Below are 19,082 nucleotides of genomic sequence, written 5' to 3' on the forward strand. Positions count from 1 at the left end.
TCTTTATCTCTTTATCTCTTAATCTTCACTTCATTTTTCTTATTCCTCAAGAGAAAAAAATAAGACTTACATATTTTACAGCTGACTGCTATACAATAATTTAATTATCACACAGAATAAAAAAAAGAAAAAAAATTTTGTACAGTCTCTTCGATGTTTTTTTTTCTGTAGAAAAAGTATGATACAGTTGTAGTAAAAAATAGTTTGAATTTTTTTTTCATCTGTTACTTCGGGTGAATAGAAAAGTTCTGTAAACCTAATTTTGGATCTTGAGCGTTGTTAATTGTTCGGAATACTCTAGGTACAATCTCTGCCATCTGAGGTGGCCGCCGATGACTTTCAGGGCGTCACCGAGGAGTTTGTGTTTTCTCATGCCGAGGATCATTGGGTCCCAGGTGCTTTTGGATGCTGAACTGTGACTGGGGCCCAACAAATCATCCAGAATTATTCTCAGTCGTCTTTCGAGTCCATCTGGAGTGGAAAATCAATGATTAATTGATATTAATCCAAGTTTAAATAATAAAATGTTAAATGTCCGGAAACTCAGGGTCAAATGAGGTTCAAATGACAGTTCTGATATTCGACTACAAAAGTAGAACAGCATTTCACTGGAGAAAAAATATTGGAATTGGCTATTAGAATAAGATTTCTCATACATTGAAGATCGAAACTAAACTAACTGATATCTAAAAACGAATAATTAGTGCAAAAAAATAATTGCTTATTGTTCGCTTAAACCCCAGATGCATAAAATGGTGGCAATGTTAAAAATGTTAAAAATGTGTGCAATAACAATAACGAATTAATTTTTTGAATTGCAGCTGAATTCGTTATTTTGTTAATAAAGAATTGCACCATTTATGGAAAATATCCCGAAAAATGTTTCTGAAAGAATCGAGAATATATTTTTAATCTTTGAACCCCTCACATACGGGGTCGATGCCATACATCGACCTATAAAAATATGAATGACTCTTCGAAATTGATTATTTCCAAAACTATGGAATTTAACTCGACCAAACAAATAGCAACAAAAAAAGGAATACTGTAGCTTCAATTACATATCGGTTGCATAATTTTTCGTTGATTAGAAGTCATTACATTCTAGTTGTATCGAGGGTACTCCACGCTTGGAAACGGAAGGGCCCCTTTGAAGGGTTAAGGATAATTTTTCTGCCTATTTTACATGAATGGCGCAAATTTTTATATTAAACAAAACGAAATTAGCTGCGTAGGAGTCGAATTTCACAGAACTAATTCGTAATTGTTATTGTAGACATTTTTTCAAAAATTTTGAAAAAAAAAACCTAGCTCAAAAAGTGGAGGCCCTGGACGATTTTCAACATTCCAAGCGTCTGCGGGGCAAACGCATGATGAACAATTAATGTTTTCCACTAATTATTAGTTTTTAGACATATACAATCGATCTTTAATGTAAAATCTCACTCCAATAGCCCGCGACTTTAAAACTCATAGTACACTGAGAGAAAAACGACAAAGTTCTCAAACAAGTCTTACTTGTGCCAAGAAAATAGTTTTGTGAAAAATATCAAAAAAGGATTTTTTTGTGCCAAACATGCGGAGAGTGCGCCGGAATGAAAAATTTTTGTCCCAAAAATAGATTTAGTACTTAAAAAAAAAATTGCATTCTCTGTAGACGCAAGGAATGTCATTTCTAGCACTACTCCTTCGTTATTCGATACTCCCATACGTATTTTGCTCCCGAAAACCTTTGTTTTATGCGAAACAATGGATAGTAATTTTTCGTTTCAGCTGTCTAATAATCACAGACAAGAAATTAACCCTTAAATGAAACAACAATAATGATATGATAGCAATCNCTAATAATCACAGACAAGAAATGAACCCTTAAATGAAACAACAATAATGATATGATAGCAATCTTGTAACTTAGGGATAAAATGTTTGTTGATAAATTTTCCTCTATGAGATATTTTCATCTTGAAAAGGCACCGTCTGATGTGAATTATCCGCCCCTTGAGCCAAATATTTCGTTGCTGTCGAAAGCAGAACAATTATTCATGTTTGAGGCTTTCAAATTCGGACCAAACAAATTCTTTTTTGGCAATTTTCAACTAGCGATTTTGTTGCTATACAATAATTTAATTATCACACAGAATAAAAATAAATAAAAAAAATTTTGTACAGTCTCTTCGATGTTTTTTTTTCTGTAGAAAAAGTATGATACAGTTGTAGTAAAAAAATAGCTTGAATTTTTTTGTCATCTGTTACTTCGGGTGAATAGAAAAGTTCTGTAAACCTGTCTAATAATCACAGACAAGAAATGAACCCTTAAATGAAACAACAATAATGATATGATAGCAATCTTGTAACTTAGGGATAAAATGTTTGTTGATAAATTTTCCTCTATGAGATATTTTCATCTTGAAAAGGCACCGTCTGATGTGAATTATCCGCCCCTTGAGCCAAATATTTCGTTGCTGACGAAAGCAGAACAATTATTCATGTTTGAGGCTTTCAAATTCGGACCAAACAAATTCTTTTTTGGCAATTATCAACTAGCGATTTTGTTGGCCCAAACAAGACTTGTTTGACGTGTTTGTTTTTCTCTCAGTGTAGTCCCTCCCCTTGAAAACTGAATGAATTTACCTTGAGTGAGAAGGAATGAAATTAACGCCATGAACCAGTGAACGTATTCCTGGAGGCTCCCGAGAGCCTTGGCAGCGAGCACCTGTTGCTCCAGATAGGAGACAACACTTGGGCCATTATGTGGAGGACGTGGGGTGGGCATGGTTCCACTGGCAGTTCTATTCAAACCTTCCTGAAGCGACGAAAGAGGGCCCCGAGGTGCCCTGCCCCCAGACACTGTCGATGCACTCTGAGCTGACCATCTCCAAACTGGATCCTGACTGTCACCGACCAGCAGCCAAGTCCCCATTTCCTTATTATAAATGTACGCTCGTGCATTTGTGAAGCCAAGATGAGGCATTCCATTGTAAATACTGCAAGAGAGGAGAGAAGCCCCCGAGGCACAGAGATGGCTTGCAGAGGTAGAGACAATTAATTTACAGGCAGTCCCGATCTCCCAGACCCTGACAGCTCCACATGAGGAAATCACCATGACATTGGTTCCCACAGCATGCACCCTGGCGAGTGGGGCTGGTGGGGCTAGAGGAGGGGCTGGCCTGCAGCCCTTGGTGGGGTCGAATGTATGTATACTGCCATCCTCAAGACCTATTGCAATCACTGCTGCTGAGGCTGTCAGAGCAACTGCGCTGTATCTGTCACAATGAGAATAATTCAGTAGCAAAGTGGTAAAACGGTACAAGTCAATAGGGAACTTGCATGAATTTTTTTCAATCTCAAGTTTGGGACCTGAATAATTCAGCAGCGAAGTGGTAAACCAGTTTAAGGGTGCCAAGTGAATTTGGCGATGACCTTGAAAATTGACATTCACCAACAAAGTTTTTAAATTTAATTTTTTAAATTAATAGTATTAGACAGATGGTGAACATCGGTGACAATTTTAAAATTTTAGAACTTATGGATATCGAGAAATTAAATAAACAAAATCAGTCTTATACACGGCCTCTTATGGAGTTTTGATTAAATTGAACGTTTCAACCCCCTAGGAACTCAAGAAAAATTTGAAAAAATTTGAAGATATGGGGAATGATGTGTTCAATGTGATGGCGACAAAAAACAATGGGGTACCGGGGTGAATAAGAGAGATATTTCAACCCGCCGTACCCATTTGATCCCATGCTTTCTCGAGGTTCGTCACGCGAAATGGAGGATTTTCCGCATTTATTTTCTCGATGTCTAGTTCCGGTTGCGGGTTTGAAATTTCGTCGGATGGATGAATACGTATTTCTCCAATGATGGAGGGAAAGAAAAATTTTTTTTTGAATCTTTTTTCAAATTCACTTGTCACCCTTAAGTCGACTCCCAGTTGAGTTTTTGAGGAATATTTCCGAATCTAACGGAGATAGCGGAATTACATTTATTATAGCTCTCAATCGGCTCTACAAAAAAGGTTATAACAAAAATTTTGCTATCTCCTTTAGATTCCAAGATATTTATTGAAAACGGTCAATAGTCAAAATTGACTTATACCTTTTTACTACTTCGCTACTGAATTCATTTTTCATTCACAAACGTTTGAAGTATTGCTCGTTAATTAATAAGCAATTGTTAAAAGTTGAAGATTTCAAACGCTTTGAAATCGCTAATGACGTCACACAGACGGTCGAGCGCTGGACCAATTACAGAGTGGCTCGAGCTAACCTAACCCAATCTTGAGGTGCGCCTCAGCCAATGGAGGACGACAACTCCCCACTCTCTTCTTTTTCGACCAATGAAGCGTTACCTGACCGTCTTCGTGACGTCATGACCGAAAAATTGGCCTCGAAAAGGATTGATTTTCAATGAATTATCATAAGACACCTACCGCAATATTTCTATATAATGTTCGCCGTTTAGCTACCCATATGTTATGAGAAATGTGTGAATAGATGAGTAATTAGAAAGAATTGAGCTTCGTGCAAGTTCCCTATTGTGACTATTGGCCAGTTTGGTATGAGTTTTCAATGAATATCTCGGAATCTAAGGGAGACAGCAAAATTTTTGTAATAAGCTTTTTTGTAGAGCCGATTGAGAGCTACAACAATTGTAACTACGAAAATTTCTCTATCTTGTTGAGAGCAACGCTAGTGAATCAGAGTCATCAGTGTGAATGTCCGTGAGAACACTTACACACTGATAAACATCAAACATTGTAGTCAGGCGTATTGAATAAATTCTCGAAGGCAGACGTGCCGATTGACGTTTATCCAGTCGGTGTACATTTCAATCGCTCTTGTACTTGTTAGACTGTCAATTAATTATCAACATATCTCTCTTAGATTTGAAAATATTCTTGAAAAACTCAACTGGGAGATAAGTCGACTTGAACAGTTTCACCACTTCGCTACTGAATTATCAGTTTTACTCACAAATTTACATTTTCATAATGTAAAATATATCACCATTTCCATTGGATTTTACATCACGCAGGAGTCCCTAAAAATTATGATTGTACAATCAAAAAAAGTAGAAAAAAAACTGAACAGTTTCAAAGAGTATTTTTAATAAAGATTAAGTCCGATAGAGAGAAAATAGTGAATGGATAATTTATCATGATAACTAACGAGCTGACAGCCAGATACATCAAATTATGAATTCGCAATTTCCTCCCTATTGGGTTTATTTCACAATATTATTCAAAAAAGCTCTTTAAAAATCTTCAGCTTTTTTTTCAAAATTTTTTTTATTGTACAATCATAATTTTTGGAGACTCCAGGGCTACGTAAAACTGAATAGCAATTGGAGGCCATTTCAGATTATCAAAATAAAAAAAGCAACCAAGATCACGTTCGAAACATAATCTACCCGGGCCTCAAGTTTTGGTATTTTTTTTTTCAATTCAAGCTATGACTGAATTAATTGGAAAATTTTGTATATGAATAACTTTCTTACGATTCCAAACAAATGTTTTTTACGGTGGAAAATTGATTGTTTATAAATTATTTATAGAAAATCCTCGTAATCTTCAAAAAGTGTAATTTTTTAATAATTTCATCAATCTTCCTTCAAAAGCAAACTTTCTAATTTTTTTCTAATTTTTAAAATGTTTTCTAACGGTTCAAAATCAAGAGTCAAAATTAGACCTGCAAAGTTTAAATAATAAATTCATTGTAAAATGTCCGGGACTCAGATGAAAACTCTGATGTTCGATTACAAAAGTAGAAAAACATTACACTGGAGAAAAAATAGCCAAAGTACTTGGATATCCTTAACTCGAACGGTTACAAAACTTCCATTCAAATGCTGAAAAATGTAATATTTTGACCTTTGAATCTCAGAAACGAGTGTTTTTCCAAGAAAATGAGAGATATTTCGTAATGAAAAATTTCTCCCAAAAAATATTTCTCATTAGTTTCCTAAACCCACTCGAAGCCGAGATAATTTCACGATGAATATCACTCAAATGCTCAAATAATAACCATACCCCAAATAAAGATCCCACGTGGGCTCAGAATCAGTCCCACGAAAGACTTGAAGATGAGCTAGGCTCTGATTATTCGTCACAGTCACTGCGTAATGAGCTGCCTGTTGAGATAACGAGCTCACTGGCTTCAGTGCTGGAAGTACGTAGCCCCCAACTTTCTCCAGCAGTTTCGGCTTTTTACTCTGGGACGAGTGGTGATGATGATGATGGTGGTGAGGTCTCGGGGTTAACTGGTCACGTTTCTTCAGGGTCAGGGAGGATCCTGGTGTCGAGGAGACTGTCGAGGCTGTTGTCGTGACGTTTGGGGCTACCACGTCATCTCGTTTCTCGATTATTATCGATGATTTTGTTTGTGATGTACTGGAGAACGTGGGGGTGCCCTTGAAGGCTGGAGTTTCGTTCTGAATTGACGTGTCCCTGAAAAAAATTATGAAGAAAATTATTCATTGATAACTATTTGGGCAAACTTATATAAATTTTTGTTCATGGAGAATTGTCTCGAGAATTTAGGGGAAAAAATGATGAAATTTCAGTTTCAGGAGGAGATTCTCCACAAAAACGACGCCTAAATTTTAATTAATTGATTAATTAGTCATTTTAATTTCAATTTTTTTTAGTTTAGTTCAAGATTTTCAAGAAGTTGAGTGATTTGTTGAGGGGAGACTACTATGAGTTTCAAAAGTCGCGGGCTATTTAAATGCGATTTCTTATACATTGAAGATTGATTATGTATGTCTAAAAATGAATAATTAGTGCAAAAAAAATAGTTTATTGTTCGTTTGTCCCACAGACGCTCAAAACATGAAAATAGTCCAGAATCTCCAATTTTTGAGCTACAGAGGCTTCTATTATTCAAAATTTTTGAAAAAAGATGTGCAACTACAATTACGAATTAGTTTTTTGAAATTCAACTCCTACACAGCTAATTTCGTTATTTCTTCAATAAAAAATTGCACCATTTAAGTAAAATAGCCTGAAAAATGTTTCTGAAAGAATCGAGAATATATTTTAAATATTTTAAGGATAATTTTTCTGCCTATTTTACATGAATGGCGCAAATTTTGATTTTAAACAACAGGAAATTAGATTTGTAGGAGTCGAATTTTAAAAAACTAATTCGTAATTATTATTCCACACATTTTTTCAAAAATTTTGAAAAAAAAGAAACCTCTGTAGCTCAAAAATTGGAGGCCCTGGACTACTTTTAACATTTTAAGCGTCTGCGGGACAAATGCGGGACAATAAACAATTGATTTTTTTGTACTAATTATTCGTTTTTAGACATATGTAATCGATCTTCAATGGATGTAATGAGAAATCTCACTCCAATCGACCGCGACTTTTAAGTCATAGTAGTCTCCCCTTAAGAGGCAATGGAACTTACCATCAGAGTAGAAACCGAATTCCAAGTTCTTTCGTCGTCAGACAACTGTTTAGCAAAACCCCAAATTCTTACACTATAGATACCAATATTATTATTATTGATGATGTAAGAATTTGAGTTTTGCTAAATAGTCGTCTGACGACGAATAAACTTCCAATCCAATTTTTACTCCGATGGTAAGTTCCATTGCCTCTTAAGGGGTAACAGAATGCCGTTAATTTTCCAAATTTTTGAATAAATTTCCTGCCGAAAGCTATCGATATTTTTACAAATCAAAGCACATTACTCTCCCAGAAGCGATGATGAAGATCAATGTGCTTTGGGTTTAAAAAATATTATTAAGGGGAGACTACTATGAGTTTTAAAAGTCGTGGGTTATTGGAGTGAGACTTTTCATACGTTGAAGATCGATTATATAGATCTGAAGCCGAGTAATAAGTGCAAAAAAAACTTGTTTTATTTTTCGTTTCCCCGAAAACGCTTAAAATGCTAAAAACAGTCCAGGACCTCCAATTTTTGAGCTACAAAAGATTTTTTTTTTTCAAAATTTCCGGAAAAATGTGTAGAACAACAATTACGAGCAAGTTTTTTGTAATTCGACTCCTACACAGCAGATTTCGTTTTTTTTTTCATATGAAAAAATCACTATTTGTGTAAAAAAATACAAAAAAAGCAAATTTAGCCATGTAAGAGGTGAATTAAAAAAAACTAGCTCGTAATTGTTATACCACATATTTTTCCGAAAATTTTGAAAAAAAAAAATCATTCGTAGCTCAAAAATTGGAAGCCCTGGACTGTTTTTGGCATTTTAAGCGTTTTCGGGCAAACGAACAATAAGAAAAAATTTTTTTTGCACTCATTATTCGATTTCAGATCTATATAATCGATCTTCAACACATGAAAAGTCTTACTCCAATAACCCACGACTTCTAAAACTCACAGTAGTCTCCCCTTAACTTTGAGCAGAAAATTTGTTTGAAAATTTCGAGAAAACGGTGGCCTTCTGTTACCCCTCAAAGAAAAAGTGTTCGTACATGGAATCAGCTGGTGGTGGTATGAACATGGGTGTGATCCTCCTCCTTCCATCAGAGGTTCTCGTCTCTATCTGTTTGTTGATGGGCCCTTTGACTGGAGTAGTTGGAACAGAAGATGTTGGTGTGGTGATTCCATTTACCACTGGTTGAACTGTAGTTGCATTTGCCACTGGCTGTGGTGACATGCTTGATGTAGGTGGCTTTAGGTTCAGGAGTACTGGGGCTTCCATTACTGTGCAACCACTTTGAGACGATAGAGGCTTGCCGTATAAACGTTCATGAAGGGTGCACTGTAAAAATGAAAAAAATAACAGATTAAACACTAAATTCATATGATCTGCAGAAACAATTCAATTTTGTACATTTTATTCAATTCAATTTCATGAAACTCAATTTTATTTAATATCTCTGAAACTAATCAATTTCGAGAACAAGGTCAGAAGACGATTTATCTACGAATAATTCATCTTTACATTTTTTATGCGCTGTTACTCCCAGGATATTTGTGAGAATAAACTGTAGAATAATTTTTGAAAATTATTGGAGTAGATCAGATATCTGGTGGTGACAGTTTTGCAAATATCTCGGGAACTTGTAGGTTTAGAGAAAATGTCAGACATTTTCTGTAGCCCATGAAATTTTCTACAAAAAGTGTCTTTTAACATTTTCCCCTACACCTCTTTCCTATTTGCAGAATAAAGAGTCGAAAATTTCGATAGTCATTAATTCAGTAGTGAAGTGGTCAATCGGTTTAAGTCAATTTAGCTTTCAGTTGAGTTTTTGTTGAACAACTCGGAATTTAACCCTAGATTAGTCACCCTATGAGGAAACCCCCACCGCGCGTCGTTTTTTTTAAATTACAATTGACTGGCTAACCGGAAAAATTCAGAAAAATTTGACTTTGTCAATTGAAGCGTCTAAAAAATTATAGTTGTTTTTAGAACAACCTAGTTCCCAAAATTCCTAGAAAAAACAAATTATTTCGGACAGATGGATTATTTTTTCCCATATTAAGGGGAGACGGAACCCCTTTGTCTACATCAAATCTTAGAATTGTGTTTTCTCCTACAATTATTAATTTCTATCTATGAAATTACTTTATCGACTCGATTATCGCATTGTTGAGTCAATGAAGTAGTTTAATGAATAAAAAATAATAATTGCAGGAGAAAACACAATTCTAAAAGATTCATATAAACGCAGGGGTTCCGTTTCCCCTTAAATGAAATTGCCCATGACGCGACGTTGCCGGAAACTCGCTAAACGCGCCCGGGCAGTGTAGAGTGAATTCGGCAACACTAAAGCCGATATAACACAGCGGGGAATCCCCGCGGAGGTGACCAATCGCAGAGTGGCGTTTGGTGATCAGACTAGGGTTANTATCGCATTGTTGAGTCAATGAAGTAGTTTAATGAATAAAAAATAATAATTGCAGGAGAAAACACAATTCTAAAGATTCATATAAACGCAGGGGTTCCGTTTCCCCTTAAATGAAATTGCCCATGACGCGACGTTGCCGGAAACTCGCTAAACGCGCCCGGGCAGTGTAGAGTGAATTCGGCAACACTAAAGCCGATATAACACAGCGGGGAATCCCCGCGGAGGTGACCAATCGCAGAGTGGCGTTTGGTGATCAGACTAGGGTTAAGTTGTTTCGTGTGTAAATCACCGGAGGATGAAACGGAAGGGGAATCTTATTGTTCTCGAGCCCTGATTCAATCGCTGAACACGAAATTTTCCAATTTTCAAGTAACTATTTAAGTGTGCATTTGAACATTTTTTGAATATTGATTTTATTTATCAGATTGACTGATTTTTTTCTCATCACCTACGGGTGTCAAATAATTTTTATTTGATGGTATTCTTATTATTGAAATAATATTAAAATGCGTCTCGAGTTGGTAAACCTGTCGAGTGTTTTCTCTCAGTTGCAAATTAATAATTTGATGTATCTAATGGCTATTAGGTAGTCATTTGTCACAGTAGTCAATGGTTGTGAGATCGTTAGTTACCATGATAAATTATCCATTCACTATTTCCTCTCTATTGGACTTATCTCTTAATCTTTATTAAAAGCTCTCTTTGAAAATGTTCAGTTTGTTTTTCTACTTTTTTTGATTGTACAATCATAATTTTTAGGGACTCCTGCGTGATGTAAAATCCAATGGAAATTGTGATATATTTTACATTATGAAGATGGAAAAATAATCAAGACAACGCTTGAAAGATAATCCTCTCGGGCCTTAAAAACTTAAATTTAAACAAATAAATGTCTATTTTGTTTTTTTTAAACTGATTCGTTGTCGAGATTATTTATAATTAACAAGACTGACTTCTGATGATACTCTAGTGGTTGAAGAATTGAAATTCGCGATATACTGAGTGATTATCAGTTTTAAGAGAAAAAGGTGCTCAATTGTTATTAATGAACGATTAAAAACTGATGATTGCTTTTGCGGTAATTTCAGAGATTTTCTCAAGAAAGATTTGATTTATCACCCAATAGTTTTTCCTCAATAGTTCATCATTATTTCGGTCGCCATGGAAATTTCCCTAATCGACAGTGGGGTAACCTCGGAGGTTATAGCTGGAAGGCTTACAAAAACATTCAAATTTCATTATTTTTTTTCTTGAAACCGAGATCTGAACAAAATGTGCAAGAATTCTCAATGAATGCATACTTAGAAATTTCTCCATGAATTGTCCAATTTTTTTTCATTATTTTGACTTTTCAACCAAAACACCTTAAGACAGCGAAATTTTTGGAAGATTTTTTTCGTTAGTCTTCACTTTTCTTCACAAAAAAGATTTTCAGGAAAATTTTGCTAACTCCTTTAAAATTTGAAACATTCATCGAGAACTGGAGCTAGAATAGACTTGACTTAAACCGTTTGACCACTTCACTACTGAATTCACTTCAATTCTAAAATGTTCAATTGCACTGACTTGTTCTGCAGGATCGAGGGGTTGACCCAACTCCTGCTGTGTGAATTCGACAAAAGCGACAGTTCCATCCCAGGAGCAAGCTGCCAACCGAAATCCACAGGGAGACCAGCTGAGATCAAGCACGGAATGAGTGAACAATTCGTGGATGACAACCAGTGGCCTCTTCAGAGACGTCAACCAGACAGAGAGGGATCGATCTCGCGATCCAATTGCGACGCAACAATACTGTTGAGGCTTTGATGACCCTGGCTGTTTCTTCTTCAGTATATTCCCATTGAATCTCTGAAATTACCGCAAAAGCAATCATCAGTTTTTAATCGTTCATTAATAACAATTGAGCACCTTTTTCTCTTAAAACTGATAATCACTCAATATATCGCGAATTTCAATTCTTCAACCACTAGAGTATCATCAGAAGTCAGTCTTGTTAATTATAAATAATCTCGACAATGAGTAAGTTTAAAAAAAACAGAATAGACATTTATTTGTTTAAATTTAAGTTTTTAAGGCCCGAGTGGATTATCTTTCGAACGTTGTCTTGATTATTTTTCCATCTTCATAATGTAAAATATATCACAATTTCCATTGGATTTTACATCACGCAGGAGTCCCTAAAAATTATGATTGTACAATCAAAAAAAGTAGAAAAACAAACTGAACATTTTCAAAAAGAGTTTTTAATAAAGATTAAGAGATAAGTCCGATAGAGAGGAAATAGTGAATGGATAATTTATCATGGTAACTAACGATCTCACAACCATTGACTACTGTGACAAATGACGACCTAATAGCCATTAGATACATCAAATTATTAATTTGCAATTTCCTCTTTATTGGGTTTATTTCCCAAAATTATTTAAAAAGCTCTCTTTGAAAATGTTCAACTTTTTTCCACCATTTTTTTGATTGTACAATCATAATTTTTGGAGGCTCTAGGACTATGTAAAACTGAATAGCAGTTGGAGATAATTTCATATTATGAAAATAAAAGAAACAACCAACATCATGTTCGAAAGATAATCCCATTTTTGGCTAACATGAATAATTACCAATTTAATTCAATAGCGAAGTGGTAAAGCGCTTTAAGTCGACTCATCTCCCACTTGAGTTTATGAGGAATATTTCCGAATCTGCGGGAGATAGCAAAAGTTTCGTGATTATATTTGTTGTAGCTCTCAATCGGCTCTACAAAAAAGGATACAATAAAAATTTGGCTATCTCACTTAGATTCCGAGATATTTATTGAAAACTGGCCAATAGTAAAAATTAACTTATACCAGTTTACCACTTCGCTACTGAATTGTTAATTCCCAATGCTGAATCGTCAAACAATTCAAATAAAAATGAAAATAATAAGGAATCGCAATCATGCCGAAAACGATAATTTTACCCCTGACTAGACACATGTAAAAAATTACAGTGATTCTGCACACGGAGATATTCAATAAAATATTCAATAAAAATTACGTATCTTTTCCGTAATTCCGGAGCAAAATGTGGTTGTAGGAAATTTTACGGAACTGTCACGGAATTATTCCAGAGCGTTCCGTAATGTTTATCTGAATCTCCTGTGAAAAATTATGATACCATCACTTAAATTTTCTGATTCGATTCCGTAATCGGTGACGGAATTGTGAGTTCCGTAATTTTCACTGAACATTTTTCTCCGTGCATTCCTAGAGTTAGTAATAAAATGACTAATCCACCATACCACACAAGTGACAGCTTTCCTGTGGCCGACAAAGTCCTTATCCTGTGTCCAGCCATCCCTCTCGATGATCTGAGCAGTGGGTCCTCCGCCATTCATAGCATGAGCCGAGACTAGATACTGTCCATCAGGACTCCACGACAGTCTCAAAACATGTGTAGTCCCCCCACAATCCTCAAAAGGTTCGGAGATGAGGGTGGCCTCCCCCCAATCAGTCGTCCTCCAAACCCTGAGGGTTTTGTCGTCCGACTGCGACGCCAGATACTTTCCCACGGGGTCCCAGGTGACCCCTTTAACGAGACCAGTGTGGCCCTTCAATATAGCGACAATTGCTGGAAACTTTGAGGCGTCCCAGACGATGACACTGTTGTCCACTGATGCTGACGCTAGCCAGGGACTGTGTGGAGCCCAGGCAAGGTCCAGAACGTCACCCTCGTGACACCTGAGGGTAGCAATGCACCTCCAGTTCTCCACACCTGCCTTGCCACCGAAAATCGTGCTTCCTCCACCGCTTCCTGCTAGTCTCCAGATCATTATGACTTTGTCGTCACCTCCTGACGCGAGGAGACCGTTCGCACTCCATCGCACGCAGTTGACGCAGGCTGGAGAGCATTCAGGTAAGATTAATTCATGGGAATGTGGGATTATATGGGGTTTGGTGATGGATATGTATTATATTATTCAAATTTATTATAAGGGGATATCGAGTCAATCTTTTAATGCCATCATTCAATTAATTCAATCGATATTATTTTATTAATCGTCGAACAAATAATTAATAAAGCATTTTGAAAATTCTAAAAATTAATATGAGCAGATCCACGTCAAAACGCAAGACCAAAAAAGTCGATCTCATTTTCTCGCCGATTTTTTTCCTTAAAGTTGGTCTCAATGCGAACGTTTAAAAAAAATCATCCAAAAATATTGAAAATTAAGGAAGTTAGGATTTTTTGAAAATTTTTCGTTTTTTTCGATGCATATTTTCAGGTCATTTTTCTGTTCAAGTTTTCAGCAATATCTAATTCGGGTTTGAAGGTATCAAATCGCGGTTTTGCACATGAAATATACATAGAAAAACCTTGAAAATGAGCCGTCATTTGATGTATCCCATTGTTATTTAAGGGTTTTATGCAACAAAACGTGTTTTTTATTCAATCACAATTATCTCAAAAACCTCATTTTTTAAAAATCTCAAATTTTCACCAAAAATCATTAGTAAGATGATGAAAATTTTGGCGGCAATTAAAGTTATTACTTCGCAGTGGTTGACTGCATTTTGATGGGTGAAATAAGCTGGAAATCTGAGAAAAAAAAATCACCTGAAAATATGCATCGAAAAAAACGAAAATTTTTGAAAAAATCATAACTTCCTTAATTTTCAATATTTTTGGGTGATTTTTTTTTCAAAATGTTCGCATTGAGGCCAACTTTTATGAAAAGAATTGGCGAGAAAAATCCGTCGGATCGACTTTTTTGACCTTGCATTTTGACGTGGATCTGCTCATATATGAATTGAATTTCCATTAACGTCGATTGATAGGGCATCAATACTCGCATTTTTTAATAAATGAGTATAGTTATTGGTGCTAATAAATTAGCTTCTGATTGGGTTCCCCCAGTCTTGATTTGCTTCTGAATGGGTTCTCTTTTTTAAATTCTCATTTCACTATTCTCTTCTTCTATTTTTTCATGTCATAGTACTATCATCAATTGAAATGTTATCAAAAATTTGGTTTTGGTGATGGATTATGTTATGGATATGATGGGGCCATCGCAAAGAATTCTTCAACTTCAACTTCATTTTTACGTATATAAAATTGCTGAAGATGGGGCTGGGAAAGAAGAGAAGTAATTGAAAGAGTACTAAAGTAATAGATATGTGAAATCGTGTATGGGCCTGGCAAAAAATTCACCAGGATATATTTGGCGATTAGAAGCAAATAAAAGAAGTATCGAGATCAAAGCGAGGAGAGGGCTCAAAATGTCTTCTCCGATTTAAAATGAGAATTCATAACAGAACTGAATCCACAGAGCTTGCATCGAAATACAGGAACGAAGTCTCACTCAAACTATTTGCATAATTACCGAGATGATTGTCGAGTTGGCACAGCATCTTTGGAACATTCTGATCCAATTCTGCACCCTCATTCTTTATCGGCTCCATATTCCATATGACAACTCTTCCAGAATCTCCCCCTGTGATTACAATAAGCATTGAAGACATTAAGTTGTACTAGGGTGAAATTTTGAAGTATTCGATTGACGAAAATAGCTATCAACTGACTTGATAGATCGTGGGGTATCTAAAAGAGTAAGAAAAATTTTGTACCCAACTCATTTTACCCCGTACGTCAAGCGCAACGTCGTTTTTCGTGTTTTTGGCTTTGAAATGATTTTTGCACCACAATTTTCCATGTTAGTTGAACATTTTTTTAAATACTAGATCTGTGCGCATGCTTCTCTTTTTGTTGCGAAAATGAAGAAATCGAATTTATTAAACTTCATATACTCATAGATGTTTTATAAATATTGATAATGACTTGAAGAGAATTAAGAGAATGAAGAGTGAAGCATCAATAAATAATTTTTAATCTTCGATTAATTCTTTTTTTTTACTTTTTAAAATAATCTGATTAAAATCTGTAATTGTTGGAAAATCAGGAGAGGGTGATGAATTGATTTCCTAGAAAACTGAAAAAATTTCTTGAATTCTTCGGAAAATTTCACAGTTTTCCAGATAACCGTAGATCACAGATTTTTCTCGAATTATTTGGGAAATCGAAGAATTTTCGTGAATTTTGTAGAGTTTAGAATTTATGTATGAAAATCTGAAAAGCAAGAATTGATCATTTTGGCGTGTGATAAATATGAAAAAATTAAAATTTGGGAAGTGAAGAATAATTTGTGAGATAAAAAAATTTAGAAATACTATGTTTTTTCATCTCATGCTCAACAATTAGGCAATTTAGATATGTTTTGATATAAAGATCAACTTCGCACATAAAAAAATGAAAAATATGACGCGGAAAAAATTTTTGGCATTTGAAGAATTTGAAAATACCNTCAACTTCACACATAAAAAAATGAAAAATATGACGCGGAAAAATGTTTTGGCATTTGGAGAATTTGAAAATACCGGATTTTTTTTCAGCGACTACTTCACGTGACTCATTGACCAATCAGAATTGAGGATTAGCGGTCAGGCAGTTTTGAGATATTTCGATATAAAACAACTTCACGTTTCTTTCATCTTTATAGTAAAAAAAAAAGGATTATCGTTACATTTCATAGAATGAGACTAGGTATTTTTTCGAGTATCGATAATTTTTCTCACTTTTTGCTTCCGAATGGACGCATTACAATCCTTCGATTTTCACATTCTCTAATTTTGATTTCAAATGATGTAGAATGGTCTGAAACGTATAAATACGAAGTTTGGCAACCATGTCTGTATGTGACCACGTCCACCGCCACCTTCCCGGTGGTCAATTTTTAGAAAATTGAGTAATTAAGTGGCTAAAGTAATTCCAAAAAATCTGAAATTTCGTCAGATTATAGGTCCTAATGAGGACTAGCTCTGTGCAAAATTTCAGCTCGATCGATCTAATAGTTTTAAAGAAAAAGCGATTCGTTTTGAAATCGTTTTCCGCAAATATCTTCAAAACTAATGGACCGATTTCGATTTTTTTGGTTTCAAAATATTCGTTCCAATGCCTTCTGTCTAAATCAATCAAAACATATATACCCGTTCATACAAAGTTTTCGAGATATCCGCGTTTTTCCGTTTTTTCATAAAAAACATTGAAAACACTCCAGCTTGTGCAACAATCGAGATATCAACTTGAAATTTGGACAGAGTCTTCCTCTCATGATAACAATATTTCGTATTGAAAATGGGTTCAATCGCATCAGTAGTTTCGGAGATATTCGATTTTTTCTGAAAATCTTTTACATGGAATATCTTCAAAACTACGCAACCGATTTCACTTTTTCTTTTTTCAAAACATTCATTTCGATGCCTTCGGTCTAAATCAATCAAAACATATATACTCGTTTATACAAAGTTTTCGAGATATCCGAATTTTTCCGTTTTTTCATGAAAAAAAACTTTGTGAACACTCTAGCTTGTGCAAAAATGGAGATATCAACTTGAAATTTGGACAGAAAATATGTAGACGCGCTCATACGAAGTATTCTAAACATGGGAATTTTGATAGCACCCATGGAGGTGGCAGTAACCATCTGAAATTTTCGCTGCTAGTTAGTGTTGTGAAGCTATAAACTTTTGTAATATTTCAGACCAATCGGACGTCCGCCATCAATGTACTGAATAAAATATAAGACATCATTCAGTGACATGCTCACTGTCACATGGCGCGCTGTCATATGCTTGCTGTCCCCGGCTTGTTTATTTTGGCATCCCATGATATATTAAGAGTCACTCGATAGCTATCTTGATCAAACGATGATTTTTGAATTTCACCTTCGTACCCCCTTAAAAAATAAATTATTAGGGGAACATATATAATTATATATATATATTTTCTTTATTGACAAGTATTATTAATCCATCGTTGGATTATTTACATAACTTCATTCGAGCATTATTTTCACATGAACTTTGGTTTTTCTGTTAACTTGTATAGTTGTTATAGTTGTCAACTTGTGTTAGTTGCTATGATCATATTTTTAAGGGTGCCAAGTGAATTTGAAAAAAGATTCAAAAAATTTTTTTTCTTTCCCTCCATCATTGGAGAAATATGTATTCATCCATCCGACGAAATTTCAAATCCGCAACCGGAACTAGACATCGAGAAAATAAATGCGGAAAATCCTCTATTTCGCGTGACGAACCTCGAGATAGCATGGGATTAAATGGGTACGGCGGGTTGAAATATCTCTCTTATTCACCCCGGTACCCCATTGTTTTTTGTCGCCATCACATTGAACACATCATTCCCCATATCTTCAAATTTTTTCAAATTTTTCTTGAGTTCCTAGGGGGTTGAAACGTTCAATTTAATCAAAACTCCATAAGAGGCCGTGTATAAGACTGATTTTGTTTATTTAATTTCTCGATATCCATAAGTTCTAAAATTTTAAAATTGTCACCGATGTTCACCATCTGTCTAATACTATTAATTTAAAAAATTATAACTTTGTTGGTGAATGTCAATTTTCACGGTCATCGCCAAATTCATTTGGCACCCTTAAATTCTTATATCATTACTTTTAATGAAATCGTGAATAATTTTCAAACTCCTAGAGTCTCTCTCTCTGCCAGGAATGTGGCTATGGTATGTGGCCTAGAAGTTTTTATTTTCAATAACTTATCGAACATTTTGTCCCGATTCTTTGAGAAGTCCGGGCATTCCCAGATCACGTGATTGACGTACTGTTCCGCTGCACCATGTCCACATTCCGGGCTTTCTATTATTCCTAAGGTGAACATATAGAAACACTTGAACAAATTTCTTGGTACTTGCCTTGACCACCTGTGGCGAACCTCTTGCCATCGGGATGAATATCCACTGAGAATATCGGATATTCTGCCACAACAAAAGAATTATTCAACTTCACGAGCAATGCAATTGCAATAATTAGCTCTTCATTAAAATTTTTGATGAATAAGTAGTTAACATTTTCAGCGCCTGCGGAACAGGCTTAAAAATAGTTAATTTCGTTATTATTTTAATAAAAACTTGCACCATTCATGTAAAATAGCCCGAAAAATATTTCTGAAAGAATCAAGAATATTTTTTTAATAGATTAAAAATAATTTTTCTGTTTATTTTACATGAATGACGCATATTTTTATAATAAACGAAACGAAATTAGCTGTGTAGGAGTCGAATTTCCGCAAACTAATTCGTAATTCGTAATTCGTAAACAATGTTAAAAATAGTACAGGGTCTCCAATTTTTGAGTTACAGAGTTTTTTTTCAAAATTTTTGAAAAAATGTGTACGAAAACAGTGAC

The 19,082-nt window shown here is 35.1% G+C and overlaps 1 protein-coding gene across 1 annotated transcript in view; it reads right to left on the reverse strand.

The window, feature by feature from the left end:
- LOC107041501 (protein HIRA homolog) overlaps positions 1–19,082 on the reverse strand; it is a 21,542-nt gene continuing 2,460 nt past the window's right edge. The window contains exons 2-9 of the mRNA XM_015262078.2: positions 18,590–18,652; positions 15,189–15,299; positions 13,107–13,705; positions 11,396–11,677; positions 8,450–8,739; positions 6,032–6,448; positions 2,632–3,263; positions 1–471 (exon numbers count right to left, since the gene is read on the reverse strand). Coding sequence (XP_015117564.1) covers positions 257–471; positions 2,632–3,263; positions 6,032–6,448; positions 8,450–8,739; positions 11,396–11,677; positions 13,107–13,705; positions 15,189–15,299; positions 18,590–18,652 — 2,609 coding nt within the window. The 3' untranslated portion in view covers positions 1–256. The remainder of the gene's footprint in view (positions 472–2,631; positions 3,264–6,031; positions 6,449–8,449; positions 8,740–11,395; positions 11,678–13,106; positions 13,706–15,188; positions 15,300–18,589; positions 18,653–19,082) is intronic.

This window comes from Diachasma alloeum, unplaced genomic scaffold, assembly GCF_001412515.2.
Source record: "Diachasma alloeum isolate Michigan unplaced genomic scaffold, Dall2.0 Dall_scaffold_00366, whole genome shotgun sequence".
Classification (NCBI taxonomy): Eukaryota; Metazoa; Arthropoda; class Insecta; order Hymenoptera; family Braconidae; genus Diachasma; species Diachasma alloeum.